Source organism: Melozone crissalis, unplaced genomic scaffold (genome assembly GCF_028551555.1).
Source record: "Melozone crissalis strain CALT ecotype California unplaced genomic scaffold, PUWL_Pcris_2 ptg000006l_1, whole genome shotgun sequence".
Taxonomy (NCBI): domain Eukaryota; kingdom Metazoa; phylum Chordata; class Aves; order Passeriformes; family Passerellidae; genus Melozone; species Melozone crissalis.
The window spans coordinates 18,008,756-18,027,140 of record NW_026535784.1 but is presented as its reverse complement, the minus strand read 5'-3'; the positions used below and the strand labels follow the sequence as shown (position 1 = coordinate 18,027,140).

The 18,385-nt window shown below is 38.8% G+C and overlaps 1 protein-coding gene across 4 annotated transcripts in view; it reads right to left on the bottom strand.

The window, feature by feature from the left end:
- LIMCH1 (LIM and calponin homology domains 1) overlaps positions 1 to 18,385 on the bottom strand; it is a 176,195-nt gene that overhangs the window by 57,463 nt on the left and 100,347 nt on the right. For all 4 annotated transcript variants that reach the window (XM_054294608.1, XM_054294605.1, XM_054294606.1 and 1 more), the window contains exons 4-7: positions 13,563 to 13,666; positions 10,527 to 10,557; positions 7,441 to 7,551; positions 2,707 to 2,902 (exon numbers count right to left, since the gene is read on the bottom strand). In XM_054294608.1, coding sequence (XP_054150583.1) covers positions 2,707 to 2,902; positions 7,441 to 7,551; positions 10,527 to 10,557; positions 13,563 to 13,666 — 442 coding nt within the window. The remainder of the gene's footprint in view (positions 1 to 2,706; positions 2,903 to 7,440; positions 7,552 to 10,526; positions 10,558 to 13,562; positions 13,667 to 18,385) is intronic.

The following is an 18,385-nucleotide window of genomic DNA, read 5'->3' as shown; positions in this document are numbered from 1 at the left end:
CTGTAGTGTCATTAGACAAATCAGGGCACAGAGTAAGTAAAAGAGAAGAAAAAGATCCCTTACTTGCTATTTGCTATTCTGATTGCTTTTGACTTTGCTCTGGTGTCTATTTTTGTAACACATCAAAACCAGTCTTGAACTGGCAGACAGAAAGGATGAAATAGATAACCACAGTAGCAGAGGAATTAGAACACATTCCTCTTGTTGCTGATGTGCCTACCAGCATCCCCAAGCTGAGTACTTCAAAGAAAAACAGCTTCTTTAATTATTCACATCTTACTCATGAAATTATTTTCAGCTCAAATTTGCAAAAAGAGTACTTGAAGCCAAAGTACTAAATGGAAGATGCAGCTGTGCTCTACATTTAAAACCTAAAGTTTGTTGTTTTGCTTTTTCAAGTAGATGCAGCAGCAGTTTCCACAACTAGTAACAAGCAATTATACACTATAGACATGCAAAGATCTTTCTTAAAAGGATCCACACACAACTGCTGGCCAAACAGAGCATTTTATTAACTGGCAACTCTAAAGGCAGTTCAGTCTGTGATTCTACTGTGTTTTAAATAACTGTTCTACTCTACCACTGGTCTTGTTTTTTTGCTAAGGGACAAGCTCTCCATGGGACACCAGAGCAGTTCCTCAACAATGAAACTAATCACAGATGGCATTTGTGAAGGTAATATTACATACGGCTTCTACCTAAACTAGTCACCTTAGCATCACTTAAGTCATGTCTATTCAGGCTTTTATTTCTTCTAAGAGTGGAAGAAATCGTAGTTCTAGTTCACAACAATATTATGTGGTTTATAAAGCTCCTATTTGAATGGAGAAAGAAGTAATGAAAGCAAAATGTTTTCCTCCATCCAACTTTGCATATAGAATAAGAGAATTGTTTAGGTTGGAAAAGACCTCTAAGATCATCGAGTCCAATATACTGTTTCTATCAAAAACTACTAACAGCTGAGTAAAACACTGGCCTGCTGGGACCACAGGAAGAGGTTCAACATAAAAGAGGTCAGCCAAGTTACACCTCACCTGCAGCTGCTGTAGGAGACAGCTGTGAAATTATGGCAGTAGTAAGCAGGGAAAATAGGACAAATTAGAAAGTGTTGGCTGGACAAGTCGTACATGTGCACACAGCATCCGCACGCACCCTGGTTAAAGACTATTTTGTCAGAACAAGCTTTGTGAGCTTTCATCTTGTTATTGTTTGTTACAGACTCAGGATTGTGACAAGATAGAATGTCTTAGCAAACAATCACAAAACCTTTCTAACATCTGATAATCCGACAGAAGTTGACAGGAATCATCTACAGGACATATGTAACTGGCTGTCCAGCAGCTCCAAGAGCACAGACACTGGACATCCCTTGAGCACCTAGGGTCTAATTTTTGATTAGGACGTGTGAGGTGTTCCTATTTGCCAACACCATGCTTGTCTCGTTTGAGAAGGCAAAAAAGCCTTTTATATATTTATATATATATATTTTATAACGTGGAATCTGTGCTCTGCTCAGTGTCTGAGGGGCCATGAGGCTGTTTGAGGGAATCAGCCCCAGTAGCTAGTTCTGGATGGTCAAACAGTAACAGCCGAAACACCACAGGCTACTCAGAGCAGCAGAGCCGATCTTAGCTCTGATTTTCCCAGGGCTCTTTCATAATTCTACTGTGATGCCAGCTCTCCCTGCCAGCTTTCCAGTTCTAAGGAGTTCCCCATCACCTCAGGAAATTTTTCATGTGTCCGGTTATGATTAAACCGGACAACAAACTTTCAAACTGCCAAAAGCAGTATGAACATCTGGTTCCTACCAAAAAAATCTTCCTGCCTTTCCTTTTTAAATTAAAAAAAAAAAAAAATTACTAAGGAGAAGTGATTCAAGTGTGCAACATAACTTCATCTGATGAAGACCGACTTATTCATCTGTTTATCAGGAACGCAACTGCACAGAAAGAGCCTCCATCATTCATCCTTTTGTTCTATACCAAAATGCTACTCATGACAGGTTACCTAAATGTGTGCTCCAAACCTATAATAGCAAATCCTTCTTCATCCAGCATGCTGTGTTTACAAGCCTCTGAAAACCTCTTGGAATCAGAAAACAAAGGCAGAGAAGCAGTAGCCATTCTGTATGCCCAGAGCTGCCTGTCCTCTCACAAATGTGTACAAAGCTCTGATGCTGGGATGTATTAATTTACCCAATTTTCTAAATGCCATAAAAAGATATATGATATTTGATAAAGTGCTGTACATCAGCACTCAAAACTCTGCCAAGTATCAGACATTCTCAAGATATTTGTCATTTATCTGCCCTGTATTTACTTCGGCAAACATTTTATTTACTATAATTCACTATAACCTGTTCCTGTAATTTTATGTCTTGCTTCAGCCTAGTTTGTAAGTTAAAATGAGTCTGCATAATGTCCTCTTACACCAAAACCCAGAAAAACACTCTTCCCTTCATAAAACCACACTGCAATGATGTAACTCATTTCCCAGTGCTGCACTGCCTTGAGACAAACTTCAGGTAAGCTGTTGGCAAAGTCATCTACACCTCAGGGAGCACAGATCAGCATTCACAGAGAAGTTCTCCCAGCAGATTTGCCCGATTCAGAGGCTGTGAGCAGCTTCTGAATGGCACATTTATTCCAGAAACGCTTCTTCTATGTCACAGTGTTGTGCATGTGCTGCACTGTGACTGGTACTCACCATCACTACTCCCTCTGAGCACTACATCTGGAGACGGTGTCTGCTGCGAGCGGGAGCCAAAGGAGTCCAGGCTGTCGAAGGAATCATCTCTGCCGTGGCGAGGCGGGGAGAGGGAATCGCTGCGCTCCGAGTCCCAGCAGTCTATGTAGCCGCTGTCACGAATGCTGCGCTTGGGGCTCTCAATATCCTCTGTTTCCTACGTGGAAATACAGCAGGAACCTCCTCAGAAAGAAGGCACTGACATACTCATGAGATGCGTTACACACCAAAAAACAAAGCATCTTCCCAAATACTAAAAATCTCCTCCCCAAAAAAGGGTTTCCTTGGTTTTTTGCCCCTTCTTCCCTTCAAAACAAAGTGCAAGCTTGCAATAAACTAGTTTTATGCTGTTTAAGAGGAAACTACTCTCATTAGATTAGTACAATGAACTGAGAAAAAGTTCCAATAGACCAGTTAATAAACTGATCAAAAGTGAAAGTAACCTGAAACTTGACTTGTCGTCCACAGTCCATAGCACAGCCAAAGGCACTACAATTTTAACATCGTGCCTGCATCAGGTTTAAGTTTGCTGCTTTCCAAAAGATCCCCCCGCCTCTCCTTGCCCATCTATTGTATCTGGCCAGGACCCCAGCAGACAGCATTTGTTGTTGCTGCTTCAGCTCGGCAAAATAATAAAGCAGTGTGCCCCAGCCTCCGTCTACCTTGAAGAGAAATTCCTGTTATGAAAGAGGGATGTCTTTCTCAAGCAATCAGCAATGAAAAATATGCAAAATGCTTTTCCCGATGCCTCAGAAGAATTCAGTTGTGCTCTTTACTCTTTGCCAGCTCCTGGCTCTGGGGGATATGAAAGCACTTGTAGCTGACCCACATGTTCAGAGCAGGGAGAACAATGGTTGTCTTTGACAGCCCTGTGATTATAAATTCTTTCCAGTGCAAGCAGCACATACTAAAACACTGAAACTCCAGCAGAGGGAAAGGTCAATAGAAGCCATCCTCACTCTTGCATTATAATAAATTCCTTGTTTTACAGAGTGTCTTAATATTAATTACAATCACACAGACTGAGAAAAAACAAAAATAACTAAGTTTGTTCAGAGATAAATCTGTTTTTTTCTCCCCCGACAGTAAGTAAAGTCAGAGATGTGGGTGCCATTATCAGACTGACATTTTGTGACCCAAAGAGGCTGGAATGTGATTTTTTTTTTATTCCCAGAAGCATTTGAATATTAATTCCTAATTAAGAAGCACCCCCTGCTTACCACTAGCTGAAGCACAATGGCTATATTGAGCAGAGCTCCCACTGTCCCTGGCTGCTAAGGTTTACCCATCACTAGTATTGCCAATGAGAAGATCAATCAGGAATATCACAGTATGCTATGGTGGGCTGCCTCCACAAAAAAGCAGGTTTGCCAGACAAGTGATGGAGAGTGGAGAACCCTGCAGTAATTCACCAACACTCCCTGACAAACAAGAGGGAGGCTTGAAGCAAAACTGAGACATCAGACCAAACGCCCTGCAAACTTTTCAGGAAGGCCTAATTAATGCCGTTCACTACTAATCTGCCAAAATACCACATTAAGGCCAGCAGCAAAGGTCGCCTAAGGCCATGCTAAACTGTGGTAATGCCATTAAGTAACCTCACAGTAAATAGAAGTAAAAATCTATTCTAAAAACAGATAAAATGCATCTAAAAAAGTTGTAAGGCATCCTATATAACTTCCTTTCCCAATTCTCCTTAGTGAACTAAAATGCTGGTAGAAACAATAGACGACAAAAATCTGTCTCCCTGAAATCTGCATGAATTACACACAGCCAAAAACAAATCTACAAATCCTATCAAAATCCTGTTTGTGACACGATCCAAAAATCTTTTAAAAAATCCAAATTCCTTAAATCCTCTCATCCCTTCATACCAATCAACTATTCTCAATCTTTAGGCACACTTCCATTTTCCTAAATTACTGTATTTGAATGACACAGAACTGTTGAGCAGCCACAGGGACTTAAACTGGGCAAAAAGCCCCATCCCGCATTCACTATCTCCGAGTTTGAAATCAGTCCAATTGTGAACTAATGAGTTCTGCAGAACTTACTTTCAATGGCCTGTTGATGTTAATTTTGCATGCTGCTCACTAGGAATTAGGAGGCAGGCACCAGGACAGGATCCTAGACTTCTGTAAACATGTTCTTTACAGCCTTCCCCTTGGCAAGGACACTCTCACAACACAATGCCGTCACACAGACGGGTGCTCGTCCTGCCTTGAGCAAACGTCATCTCCCAAATGCTATCAGTGGGAATGTGCTTATCTGTGGGACTGATAACACCACGGCATGACACACCACAGTGCATTAGTCTTTCATCTTATCTAATTAAAAACACAGTATGCCACAGAGCAGCAGTTAAAGTGTGATTGCCAAATACAAGATGCATTTGTCCAGGAAGTTCCACCCACTGAATATAACCAAAAAGCCATTGACGTTTTGTCATTGGGAATTTCTAGTTTTAAAGTAAAGAAGAATGAGTACTGAAAGAGTTAATGAAATTAAAAACAGAATAGCATGAATAAAATTAGAAATTAATATCCCCTTCAGCATGAGAAGTAGAAAAAGATGAGTCCACGACAACATTCATCAGAGCTGTCTTTTGATTTGCTTATTAAAAAAGGAGGGCAGAGAGGATTTACAACAGAAAAACTAAACCACACTGAATTTATAGTCGATTTAGTTATTAGACTCTGTGGAAAAAACGCCAGTAGAGAATGTGATAAAGTGCCTTTTCATCACTTGAGTTAGCTATAAAGTACATCAGAGTGTTGCACAGCATGATTAACATGTTATATTTTACAATCAAATCCTCTTCAAAAGCAGCAACATACAAACCCACAATTGCCAGTGGGAAATACTGCAGGGATGCAAGAGTAGGGACATGGTAAAAAGTCACTAGCAGCTGTCACAGCAGCATCACCCTAAATAAGACTTTTCAGGACTGCAAAATGCTCTGTTTATGTATTAAAGGCATATACAGCTTTCATAGCTTATGAGACCTCTACTCTGCTTCCAGCTCCAACATTTGCAACAAATCAAGTACCAGCCTCTTGCTTATGTCCTCAATTTGCAGCACTCTGCAATGCCCAGCCAGGCACTTCACCACCACCAGCTCCCTGGAGAATGCTTCCTTTTGCCCCTGGCCTATTTCATGAAACAAAAGGGTTCAAGATAGGACCTCCAAAATGCTCTGGTGAGGACTTTCATAGGTAAATATCACCTGGAAAAAGCAGAGCCTTGTGGTGTGAGATTAAACATTAAAAAAAAAAAAAACATGATACCATGCAGCTCTAACATTGTGACTACCTGCACTTTGGCAATTTTTCTGTGCTAGCGCCCTTTTTTGGGTTTGTTTCACCTTTCATACCCTTTGGAGTGCAAACTGCTACCTCCCCACATCTTCTACTTGTAAAAAACTCAACTACTAACTTCATCTTTTATTGCTCAGGCTCAGTCATATCACTCATGAGTCCCAAAGTCCCAAGTGGTAAACACAGGTCATTAAAATGAAAACTAAAATAAACTTCTCCAGAGAAGCAGGATGTTCTCTTTTCCTCTCCATTTTCACCTGCTTGTTCTGAAGAAGTGGGCTCATAAACAGGAATTTTACCCATCTAGTTGAGGTTCTCTGGTCACACCAGGGTGTAGGAGCTGCTATCAGTCAGACAAGCATTTCTTCCTCTCCAGTGGTGCTGGCCCTACGAGATCCCAGAATGAAAACCTGCAGCTGGCTCAGTTGCAGCAGCACAGAGCTGAAGGACAATTTCAGTCCAGAGATCTCCCAAGGTCCCCAGATCCTACTGCCTGTGATGACATGGCCATTACCTGAGGTGGGGAGGGAATAACAGGCACAAGGCTCTCTATGGATGCACAATGTGTTTGCACAGCCTTTCCTGAGCACTATGTCCAACACGTGTGGTGCCAGCACATGGTGCTGCCAATCTTCTTCCACACCTGCTCCTTGCCCCTTCCATCCCAAAGAAAGGCAGGTTTGGTTATCAGTGCTAACCATCAGCATTAACCATGAGCTTAAGTGTCTGATGTCAAGGTTCAGGGCATGCTAGAATGCTCAACCAAAAATCCTCAAGCCACCCCGCAGCAATCACAACTTTTCTCTTCCAACAGAGAACAGTTCATCATAAACCACCAAATATGATTTCAACCAGAATTCAGAGCTTGGCAAAAACAGATTTATCCTAACTATGCCTTTGGTGAAAGATGATCTCCTTCTCCTCCACTTCAGCTTTATTTAGATCCTTTGGTTTGATGTTTTATGTTGCAACACAAAACCAAAAAAGCTGCCCATGAGACTGAATGTTTTAAACAAGAAAAAAAACTATGTTTTTGTGAGTCCTACCATGTTACTTTTGAATCTCAGCTCTTTTAGCTGTAACTTCTGTCATAAATGAAAATCAAACCAAAACACATGGAAATTAAGATGAAAGAGCAACATGACAATTCTAAAGCCCTATTTGACATCACTTGATGCATCACTGATGCCACCACAAAGCTGTCTGCCAAAGTGGTTTTCAGTTTGGTAGAATCAGAAACATTTTTGATGTAAGTAGAGGTTTACTAAGGAATTTGCACTCCAGCCCCTCTTCTCCCATATTTAGAAAGAAACAGGTTTTTTATAAGAGCAGTAAGTTTGAAGTAAATTTCCATTCCCAAAACATAAGAAAAAGATACCTTTCTCATTTGTGCCAGGAAGCCTTCAAACTCCTTCAGGTTCAGGGTTGATCCGTTATATGATGTGCAGCTGTTTGCTGCTTTCCCTAGCCAATAAATGGTGACTAATACCTGCAGAAGTTAACAAGAATTAATTTCAGCCATCTACACAGTCCTGTAGCTAAATTTACTTCCCTGCAGCATCCCTCATTTATTCTAAACTGCACAGCAGCATGAGATTTTTTTATAAATCAGAACTGAAAGGGAAGTGTCTGTCAAAGGTTAAACATTAAACTTTCATAGTTGCCTGATGTATTTAACAGTCTTAAAATATGTAACTTAACATATTATCTCCCTGTTATTTTAAATAAAAATAATAAAAGTGTTATGTCTGCCTGGAAAAATAAACAGAAAAGATGGATCTGAGTAGAAAAACTGGACAAAGACTTGAAACTTCTAGAAGGCACACATAAATACATTTGTTTTTAAATTCAATACAAAAACTGCCTAAAGACTGTTAATATTAGTAGTCATTAATGCAAACTATTCAGACCAAGGTAATAAACAAAGTACCTAGAATGTCTGCCTGCCTAAAAGCATCTCAAACATGTGTCTATTTCAAGGACAGAAAAGGGAGATCCATTTTTAATCACCTTAATGTAAGTAACCAGATGACACAGGAACATTTATTTCCAGGGTTCTGCTAGTTTAAGAATTTCTTAGCCCAAGATTAATCAAAAGCCACGAGCATCTTGTCATTTCTATCAGACTACAGCATTAAAGCCAATGATTTCATTCAAGTTCTGACTTTGTATCTCTCCATAACTCAAAAATTCCTTCAAAACTGGTGAGGGAAAAGGACCAAGAATTACTCTTGCAAGTAGCAAAGATGTCTGACCTGACACTGCTGGTGTTGTTGTACTTGTTTTAGAAAATGAGAAATTAGGATGCTTAGGATGGTAAAATCCAATACATACAAAAATGCTGACATTTATACCATACAAGGAAAAACCTTTTCTGCGCCACATATGTCTCCACTTAGAGCAATGTCTTTAATGATACCTGTGCAGCAGCTATTTGGATTGGAAACTGCTCATCAAAGGCAATTCAATTCAGTGTTTTGCACTGGTTAAAAATGACAAACCATCACCCTAGAACTTAGGGCATTTTCTCATTTAATGTTCATTATTTCGGCATATTCCATGACATTGCAAAGTATTTAACTGCAGAATGAACAGGAAATATTTTGATGTGGAAAAGAGATGCAGCCAATAATAAATAATAGTTGTCATTAACTGTATCAAAAAAAGATTCATAAACTGAAATACAGTATTTTATGTTTTGATGGGACACGGCCATATACTTCATGCTATATAGTGAACTAAAGGAAACAGGACTAGCAGAAATCCCAAAGTGGGGGTCAATTCCACTGGGAGCAGACATCTCTTGGACTCTTCTTCCCTAAAACATGCATCCAAGTTACTTCTCAGCAACATGCTAGACTTTTCTTATCAACTTGCACTAGCATCCCCATTTTTCATTTAAGTGTAATGTCCAAAATCATGCAGCACTGCAGCTGATGCCCTGTCAGAAAAGGATACATCATACAGACCTTCTGTTTAACAACTGTGCTACATAATGTAAAATAAGTATTTTATATATAAATAAAGTTTATATTCTTCTTTAGTTTAAAAGTAGTATACATATCATGAAATACTGAGTAAAATTTTTACTGGAGTTCAAAAACTTTTCCCTTTTTTTTAAAAATTACATTGAAATCTATATTACTGTGCTGAATGAAAGGAGGTGGTGTTGCTAGTCCTGATTTTCTTTTTGTCTTGAAACAACCTTTATCTGAACTGTTTTCCTTCAACCAACACCACTTGACAAATTTAATGCAAAAAAGTCTTACAGTAGATGTTCTCAAGTTAAATGAAAATATTTGCAAATAACAGTATTTCTAGTAACCAGGAAACTGCCATTGAGTTCATTGATGAAGATTATGGTATTTTGGGGTTTTTTATTTATTTCGGCTAGCATTTAATCACTTTCTCTCTTCTTCCTCTCTTTATTTGGAAAAAAAAAGGCAGAAAATTGCACATTTGCAAGCAATTCCGGCTGGCTGCCAGCTGAGGCTGCAGGATCACGCACCTGGAAAGCATATATTGCCTACAAGCACGTTATGGAGGATACTTTTGAAACTTCACCTTTACAGCAACACATTTGTACAAAGATGTTTAGCCAGTGTCCACAAAGAGTGTTGAAATACCAAAGCTGAGTTCTTCCCCTAAAAGTCTGTGCGCTGGTTGCAGAAGATACTGCTCTGCTGATGATGGGAAAGACAGGATGAAACAATTTGGGGGGAGGGGTGGTTTTGGTGTTCTTTGGGTTTTGGTTTCTTTTACCTCCAGTCATGGAAGTTATGATTACTGGTTTTCAAAGCTATTAAAAAAGATCTTGGCATTTCATATCAGGATATAGGGATGTGAGCCAAACAAAAATTACACCAGTTTACAGCTAACTAAGGACAGACAGCTTGCTAGGCTTTAAACTGAGACCAGCAAAGTTCAGACATTTTCTTTTCTAGTTAACAAGCACAGAATCCAACACCATTTCCCTCGGTTTAAATTAAGAGTAAATTGAAGTTAAATGGAAATAGCCTTTCTGGAGAAGCCCTAATTTATTTGGAAGAACAATGAGAAAGTTAGCAAACCTCATAGTAAGGCCTTGCATCCCAATTTAATGGTTATTTTGCTTCATTTTAAATACTTTGTGCAACTGTACTCTATGCCTATATATTTGGGAAGGGCTACAAAAGTGTGGCTTCATGGTTGAATCAGACCATTCCCAGCAAACACCACACTGGACAGCACAGAAATCACTTGGCTTATCACTCATCTAAGAGACAAATGTCTCCATTTTATTTCTTTTGTAAGGCTGCTTTGCCATAGCAGCTCTACCTAAACTTCCAGCAGAACCCAGTTAGGTTTGTATTCAGAAGGACTTTTCAGCAATAGTCATGTATTCAGTTTTTACTGACATAATTTTGATCAGGCCAATAACAGGATTAACCAGACAAAAAGAAAAACTCCAAATGATGTACTTACATTTTTCAGCTTCCTACTATAGTCAATGTTCCTGGTTGCACACACAAACACATACAAAGATAAGAAAAAAAAAAAAAAAAAAAGGAAAAAAAAATCAGAAAGTAGACATACTTTCCAAGAGGCTGTATGCAGCAGATCACATTTTCCCTAACAAAAGCCTGCTGAATGCTTCTGCTGTCTGGAAATACATGAAAGCTAAGAAGATGTAGTTCACACATTCATTTATTCATAGCATGGGAGTATTTTGTCACCAGTATTTCAATCATTAAATTAGAATTCTGGAAGTACAAGAAGAAAATGTGTTTATAATGCTCCCACAGTAAAGTAGGACAATGCCAAAATATTTCCTTTAAACAGAGTTGCTGATTTCTTTAAAAAGGAAGACAAAAGTCCTCACTGCTAAAATACATTCTGCAGTTATCCAACAGTCAGATTCTGCTCTGCAGCCCATACAGATTCTGGAAGCAACTGAACAAGCATAAGAGGCATCAGCAAACATTAAGGAAATATTGCAGGTGCTTCTGTGAAAACAAACATTACAAAGAACAAAGTGAATGGATGAAGCAACAAAGACCCTGCCATTTAGAACAGAATGTGCCATGGAAAACATTTATTTTTTAAATGCATACTTGAGCACTCAAACTGAACATTGGCATCATCCTTCTCAATTTATTTTTTTTTCTCTTATGTTCATGGAAGAGTGGCAGTTTTATGTTAAAAACAAGGTACAAAGTTTGTGCAAACATAAACAACATTTCAAAATTCAGCAAAGAAAGCATAAAAAAAGAGAAGGAAATACATGTCACATTTAGGTACTAAAACCTACATAAGACCATTTGAGATTTAGTAAAAATTGTGTCCTGATTATTTACAGTGGAATTGTCTGCTACTCTAACACTAAGACCACTCCATCATTACAGTTTATCTGGCAAAACCAAAAATAAATATACTCAAATCTGTTAGAACAACAAAAGCCTAAATATAGGCAATGGTAAACAAAGTATTTTTGATAATATCTTTCTGAGCCAAAATTTTGTCAACTAATACCCACACAATAAGAAAAATAGAATAGTCATGTTTTTTTTCTTAGTAAAATAACAGTGGAAAAGAGACTGGCCTAACTAGTCACAAAAAAATTCCTTACAGCATTAGCTCATAATTTTTATAAGCAGAGTGATCCAAAAAATAGATCTAATACATGCCTCAATCAACATCTGTATGGAGAAAAGGGCAAAATGTCATTATCCTAAGCATGTGCAATAATGTCATACTCATCCTTTACCACAAATAATATTTCCACCATGTTTAAAAAAATCATGCAAAAATCTTCAAAGAGGGAAAAAATCACCTTCATGCTTTGGGAACTAGCTAGCAGAACACAGCTCTCAACATATTTCTCTAAAACAGTCATGGACTTGGCTTGTACACCTCAACTCAGTTACTCAGTGTGAACTTGGACAGTGCTAGGAAAACATTTGGCTCACTTCCACAGCTGCTTTCTCTGAAGCCCTCATATGCAGTGGAGGCCCAGGCCAGCTCTGCAGGGTTTATGATGCCAGGCTTAACTTGGTGACAGCTTTGCTTCGAGCTCCACCCTAGTCAAAGCCTCTCAACCTGCCTCCACCAAGGTACTCCATCTATCCTCAACCCCAAATGATGAAGGTTTTTATCAGAAAGACTCTTCCTCTCTGGTTTCATATGGAGATTAGGGTTTTATATGAAGATTATGGATTGTTTTGCAACTCTCTCCAGTCAATCATCATAATGATTTTACAGGACATCATGAAGAACCCATTTTATCAAAGTATTATCAGATTTAGAAGAAATACATTACATAGCCTTCACTCACTTCCATGTAGAGGGCAAGAAGAACCTCATGTTAGAGTCAGAAACTTGGGAAGGAGTAAAAAATGGTATACCTTAAAAAAAGGACACGGGCCAATTTGATTTTCAGAGCCTTTGAATTTTCCCAGACAGTGCCTGAATACCATGAAAACTTGCCCAGCTTCCATTGCCAGAAAGGAAAAAAAAGAGCTACTGAAATGTAGTAAATTGTTTCCATGTACTTCTCTAAAATAGATAGGACTGATCAGGATTTCATTAGTGATCTTTTTGGCCAAATGAAATGAGACCATTCAATCAACTCAGCAGCATTTGCTTGTCTGTAGAGCAATAACTTCTGTTATAACTGTAACATGACATGATAGACCCAAAACTTTCAGGAAAACCTCCAAATACCAATTTAGAAATTAAGAAACACCAATTATAATTTTTTTAAATTTTATGAAAGTGTGGTGTGGTTTTGCTTTTAAAAGATGGGAGGCCTGTGCAATTTGTGCAATACTGGGTGTGGGGTTTTGGTGAAAAACTACCTAAACTGTGGCATTTCCAGTTCACACAGACTTCCTCAGTTCAATTACTGCATGTCTCAAGGGCAAAATGTCACTATCCTAAGCATTTCTTGCAGGAAAGTGAAGAGACCATGCTTATGCCTGCATCTCATAGAATCTGAAAGGCCTATAACTGTCCTATATTTCACCACCAGAACAATTACAATCTGACATAGCAGAACTGTGACTTCTTCTCCACCAGACTACAATATTTTATGAGTTTGACAGTCAAAAAAAGAATATCATCAATTTAGATTACGAAAATCCCTAAGTCCCTCAGAATCTCATTGCCTAACTAAGAGTATTTTCACAAAATCACAGAGTAAACTGAGTTGGAAAGGACCCACAAGACTCATGAAGTCCAACTCCCAGGCCTGCACATCCCCAAGAGTCACACCACGGACCTGAGAGCATTCTCCAAGTGTTATCCTATTTTGCAGAGCTGTGGTTGATGTCTCTGGGACAAAACCTGTTGAATAGAACAATCTATTCATCCCAACACTGAAAGTTTCCCAAACTTCTGCTTCCTATCTGCCTTATACTAATTACAATCCTATAGCCTTTTTGCTCATTCTTAAATATTTACTATTGCATCACATGCACCTGAGGCTGTAACATGCTAGTCACAAATTGCTGTTGTACTTACTTGGTTACTCTGTTTGATGTGTCCTGCAGATCACCAGGATCAAAAAGCTGAGATTCTTTAAGTCCCAGTTCTCTGCAGCCTCTTAAGAATAAGATGATATTATCCTGAAAAGAGACAAAAAGCATAAAATCTTAACACTTTAAAGCTCTCCTTAACTAAAAAAAAAATCTTACCAGACCAACTTCTCCCTAATTCAGTAACTGCTCATGAATAGTCATACCATTAGTTAAATGAAGAACTAAAGATATTTCCAGTCACATAATTTAAGAGGTCAGTGTAGATTTTGTTTGAAAACCACATATGTATGAAACTTTTTTCTTTTTCTTTCTTTTTTTCCAAGATATACAACTACAACAAGCTTGTTGACTTCTTTTCAAACACAGATGGCAACTTTTTTTAACTGGAAAACGTCCACTGATTTCTCCACCTACTGCTGGAGGCTGCCACACAACCTCAGCATGTTACAGAGTAGAAAAGGTAGGATTTTTGAAGGGAGCAGGAAGAGTAGATGTGGAAAAGCCCATCACCATTTAAGCAAGCAATTTGTTCAGAAAACATTTTGCATGTTAGCTATGAGCAAGCCAGTTAACACAACTGCTCTCTTGCCTCTCCAAAGGAAACTAGTCAGAAGGCGCTGAGAAAAGAGACAGGTGCTTTCTCCTGAAGTAAAAACCTTGAAGCTACACTTCACATGCCCACTGTTTCTAAGAAGAAACAACACTCAATTTTGTAACACTTATGGAGGATTTACTCTTTGCAAAGTGTAAAAATTAGAAGTCAGTAACTAAGAAAGGCTAAATAAAAACTGACATAAGTCTCTTTCAAACCAAGTCCAAGTAATGGCACTTCAGTTTGGACCAAGGAGATTGAATCTGCATGTGAGCATATAGAGTTAGTACAGGTTTTATACATATGCATGTACACCACTCCCCTGTTACAGAACCAGTGAATATGTTTTACATGGAAAAATCTTGCAGGTAGTAGAGAATAATTATTTAGATATATACATTTCTAGACCAGCAACTGCAATGGTAGATATGTGAACAAGTAAAGATAAAATGTACAGCTTGATATTCTTTGAATCTCATCTCAAACCAAGAGCTAAGCTGCCACATGAAGAGTTACAGAGGAGCAGAACCAAAGCATGTGGTGGAGACCTGTTTCCATAAAAACTGGGAAGCAGGAGCCTGGCGGTGTTCAGCTCTTACCCACTCTGCATGACAGAGCAGGATTGGTGAGCAGGGCTCTCCCACATCTGCTCCCAGCCTTCCTTGGGGCTCAGCAGAGCAGCCCTGTTTGTTCTGCAAGCAGCATGCAAATCACCATGGCTCTTGGCATGCCAACACTCTCAACACAAAGCTCGCCAGCCACACCACAGAAAACAGAGACTTGGAAATTCAGAGGAGTTCAAATCTCCCTTTCTTCCCTGGCTGAAACTTAACAGCTCTGGAGGGGAGCCAGGGGGGGAAAGGAGCAGCAGTTGAGAGAGCAGAGAGCCCATAACCCAGAGAGACAGCATCATTCATGACATGAAAAGATGCCTGTAAAATTTTCCATCTGGCTTACTGTTTGCATTATAATTTTTCCAACTGCACCATGAATAACTCTTATGTTTAGTCTTTGATGGAGGACAGTCCTGGTCACTCTCAAATGGCTTGTGGAGCAATGCATAAATCTAATATATCAAATAAAAATGCAAAAGCATTCAAAAAAAGTTCCTAATGGCATTTCCAAATTTAACAAAAAAATATACTATACATAGAGATCATAGTAACCTAATAGACTTAGAAAACAATCAAAGGAGGAGGAATGCTGAAGATAACTAATTGCACCCATCTTTATGCCAGAAGTTGACATCTGAGTTATGATAAGCAGTAACAAAAATACCAGTTATTTGGCAGCCACATAGTTTGGAAACTTGGTTCTTCTGCTGATGAACAAATGCCTGCTTCTCAAAAAACCAGTGTCATCTACTCCTGTTGGCTTCATGCTTTTATTTTGATGGTCATCATATGAATAATGTTTGGCAAGTCACTAACACTATCACCCAAACAACTCCTCAGAAAGCTGGTATCTTGTATGGGCACAAATAACCACATGTGCCAACAGGATGCAATCAGTGAGCCCTGAAAGAAGCTTCTGCTTTTGCTAAAAATCTCATAATTTTTATTTCCCAATGGTTCTAAAAATGGCACTTGTTCAAAAGGATTGAAGAAAAATCCAACAAAGAAAATGCTTTCAAGTGATATATTTACTCAAGGACACCTGCCTAGGCTGCCTAATCCCAAGCCAAAAAATGTATCCCATACTACTGCAAAACTAAACTTTTCCTGGTTTGCTCTAGTACAGATGAAATTCACATTTTTTAGTTCCATTGAGTCACTGGAGAAAAGGACTCCTAAGCCACTAAAGGAAGAAAGGAGTCTTAAAGTTAAGACCCAGCTCCCAGCAAAGCTTTCTCCCAGGATTACTACACCTTGCATTGACCAGGTCCTGATTTCTTCAGTTCTCAGAAAATGTTGCTTTTATCTTTCAACAGGATTTATTGTTCAGTGTCTGTTAGCTGAAATTATGCACTTTTTGTCAAAAAATGCCAGTCTTTGTCATTGCTGAAGAAACTGAAGAAAGCAGAAAAAACAGGTTTACAAGTAGCAAGATATAAAAACCATTCTTACTTTAAATGGGTGACTTAAAAGAAACATTTAATGTGCCTGTCCAGCTCCTTACAACTTGGCAGAGTTAAATAGGTCATGCAAATGGGTCACACTGCAGTGGCAAGGATCTCAGGGTGGCCAGCTGCTGTGCCTCAGCTAACAGAGTGCTATCTTTTACAGCGGTCTCAGAAGACACACAACCAGAACTTGGTCCTTCTGGTAGCCCCTACAAGGCACTAACGCACAATTTCCTCAGTTTCTTAAATGGAGATGATACTGCTTTTCTCTCAGGCATTACTTTCTGCAGCTGCAGTGTTGGAGTAGACAGAGAATTGGTCACTTGGTCAGCACATCATTTCCTACAGCCCCAGAGGACCTGCGACTGTCTCTTGCTGGCTCCTCTTGGTTTTATCCCACACCACTGTATAATCAAAAATCTTCTTCTGGCTTTTGTCCTTCATACACACAGAGGAAGAAAAAGCTGATAGGTTACAGCCTAAATTTATTTTGCAAATTTTCTCTATAATTTTAATATATAAAATTTTATATTCATAAATACTAATATGTATACACATTTAAAAGTTATAAATCCGTAATCTATAGATATCACAGACAGCTATACAATTTTATCTATGCTTAATCTATAAAATGACAGAAAGTCTAAATAGGCTGTATAGAGAAGATAAATGCTTCAGTATGGTTACAGACACCACCACACTGATAGGTTAAATCCCAAGCCTTTTCTGCTTGCCTCAGCAGAGTCCTGACAGTTACTGTAACATCAGCACTACAAGCAATGTCATTTACTTGTAAGTACCGAAAACCAAAAATTATTAATGCAAATGTTTCACTATACTGAATTTCAGAAACAAAAAATGAAACAACACAAAACTGCAAACTCCCAGGCAAGCACCAGTACGAAGGGTCAGGGACAGATAAGGGTACAGAGCACCGACTCCCTGAGAACAAGGAAGGAAGGACGGGAAAAAATGCTCTGTTCTCCCAACTGCATTTCAACACTATCACCTTTTCATCCTTTCTGGTGTGTAAACTGATAGACTCACCACTACAAAATCACCTTGCCATCTGAAGGTAATGCAGAGAGAGTAGGTGGCAGAAGGGTTACGCCTTTATGAAGGTGGAGGGCGGGAATAAGGGAGGGGGAAAAGACAACAGGCTACTCACTTCTAATTTTTCTTTTTGCTTTAATCAGTGTTATAAATATGAAAAAATGTTCACTGTATAGCATTAAGTAATTTCTCTCATGCACAAAGTAGAGCACAAAATCCTGAACCCTGTAAAAAACTCCCAGAAATTGGCAGTTGAGCAGGACAGACACCCTGGAAAGCCACTGCAAATTCACACAGTAGCACTGCCAACACACAAGATAGTTCAAGCTAGTGAGAATCAAATATTCACAGCAGGCAAATTCTCTCCATAGGATCTGCTGATCAGATGCAATGGCAAACAGCTTGAATTTGGCCCACTTCCATTCCTTTCATCCGCCACAATACGTACAAAACAGTCTCACTGTATTCTCACTGCAAATCCGTTCTACAGCTCAGCACTGCGGAGCCATCGTTTGTCACATGTGCTACTGCATGGCCCGTGTGAGATATTCAGATAAACTTGGGGAAAATAAAAGCAAGCCAAGCTGTATATCTGCCCAGAATGCTGAATAAAATGCCAAATACATGCCACTACTGCAAGTTGGAGATATTATTAGCTGCCAGTAGCACTGCTCTGTTTTGCAGCACAGCTGCAGACAAACAGGTGGCCTTTTTCATTTCTGGAATGCTGATATTTTCCCTGCTCCAGAATAAATGAGAAGAGCACTAAAATTAAAAAAAAAAAAAAGAAAAAAAAATTCCAAACTGCCTGCTTTTAGTTTCCAATAGACTCTCAAAAGCTTTTTGTTTGGTCTCAACATTTCTTCCTAATTCCCTTATTTTTCCATTTTAAGTAAGTAGTGGTGATAATTTATCTATATAAAAGCAGTGGATCTGTGGATCTTGCCTGATTCACAGCAGGTTCATAGAAATACTGGAATATTCGGTTCAAGTCCACTAGGAGAAAACTTCTATAAGAAGGACTAGGAACTTTTTATATATATATATATATATGGAAAAAAAAATCAATCTATATATATGTATGCATATATATATATAA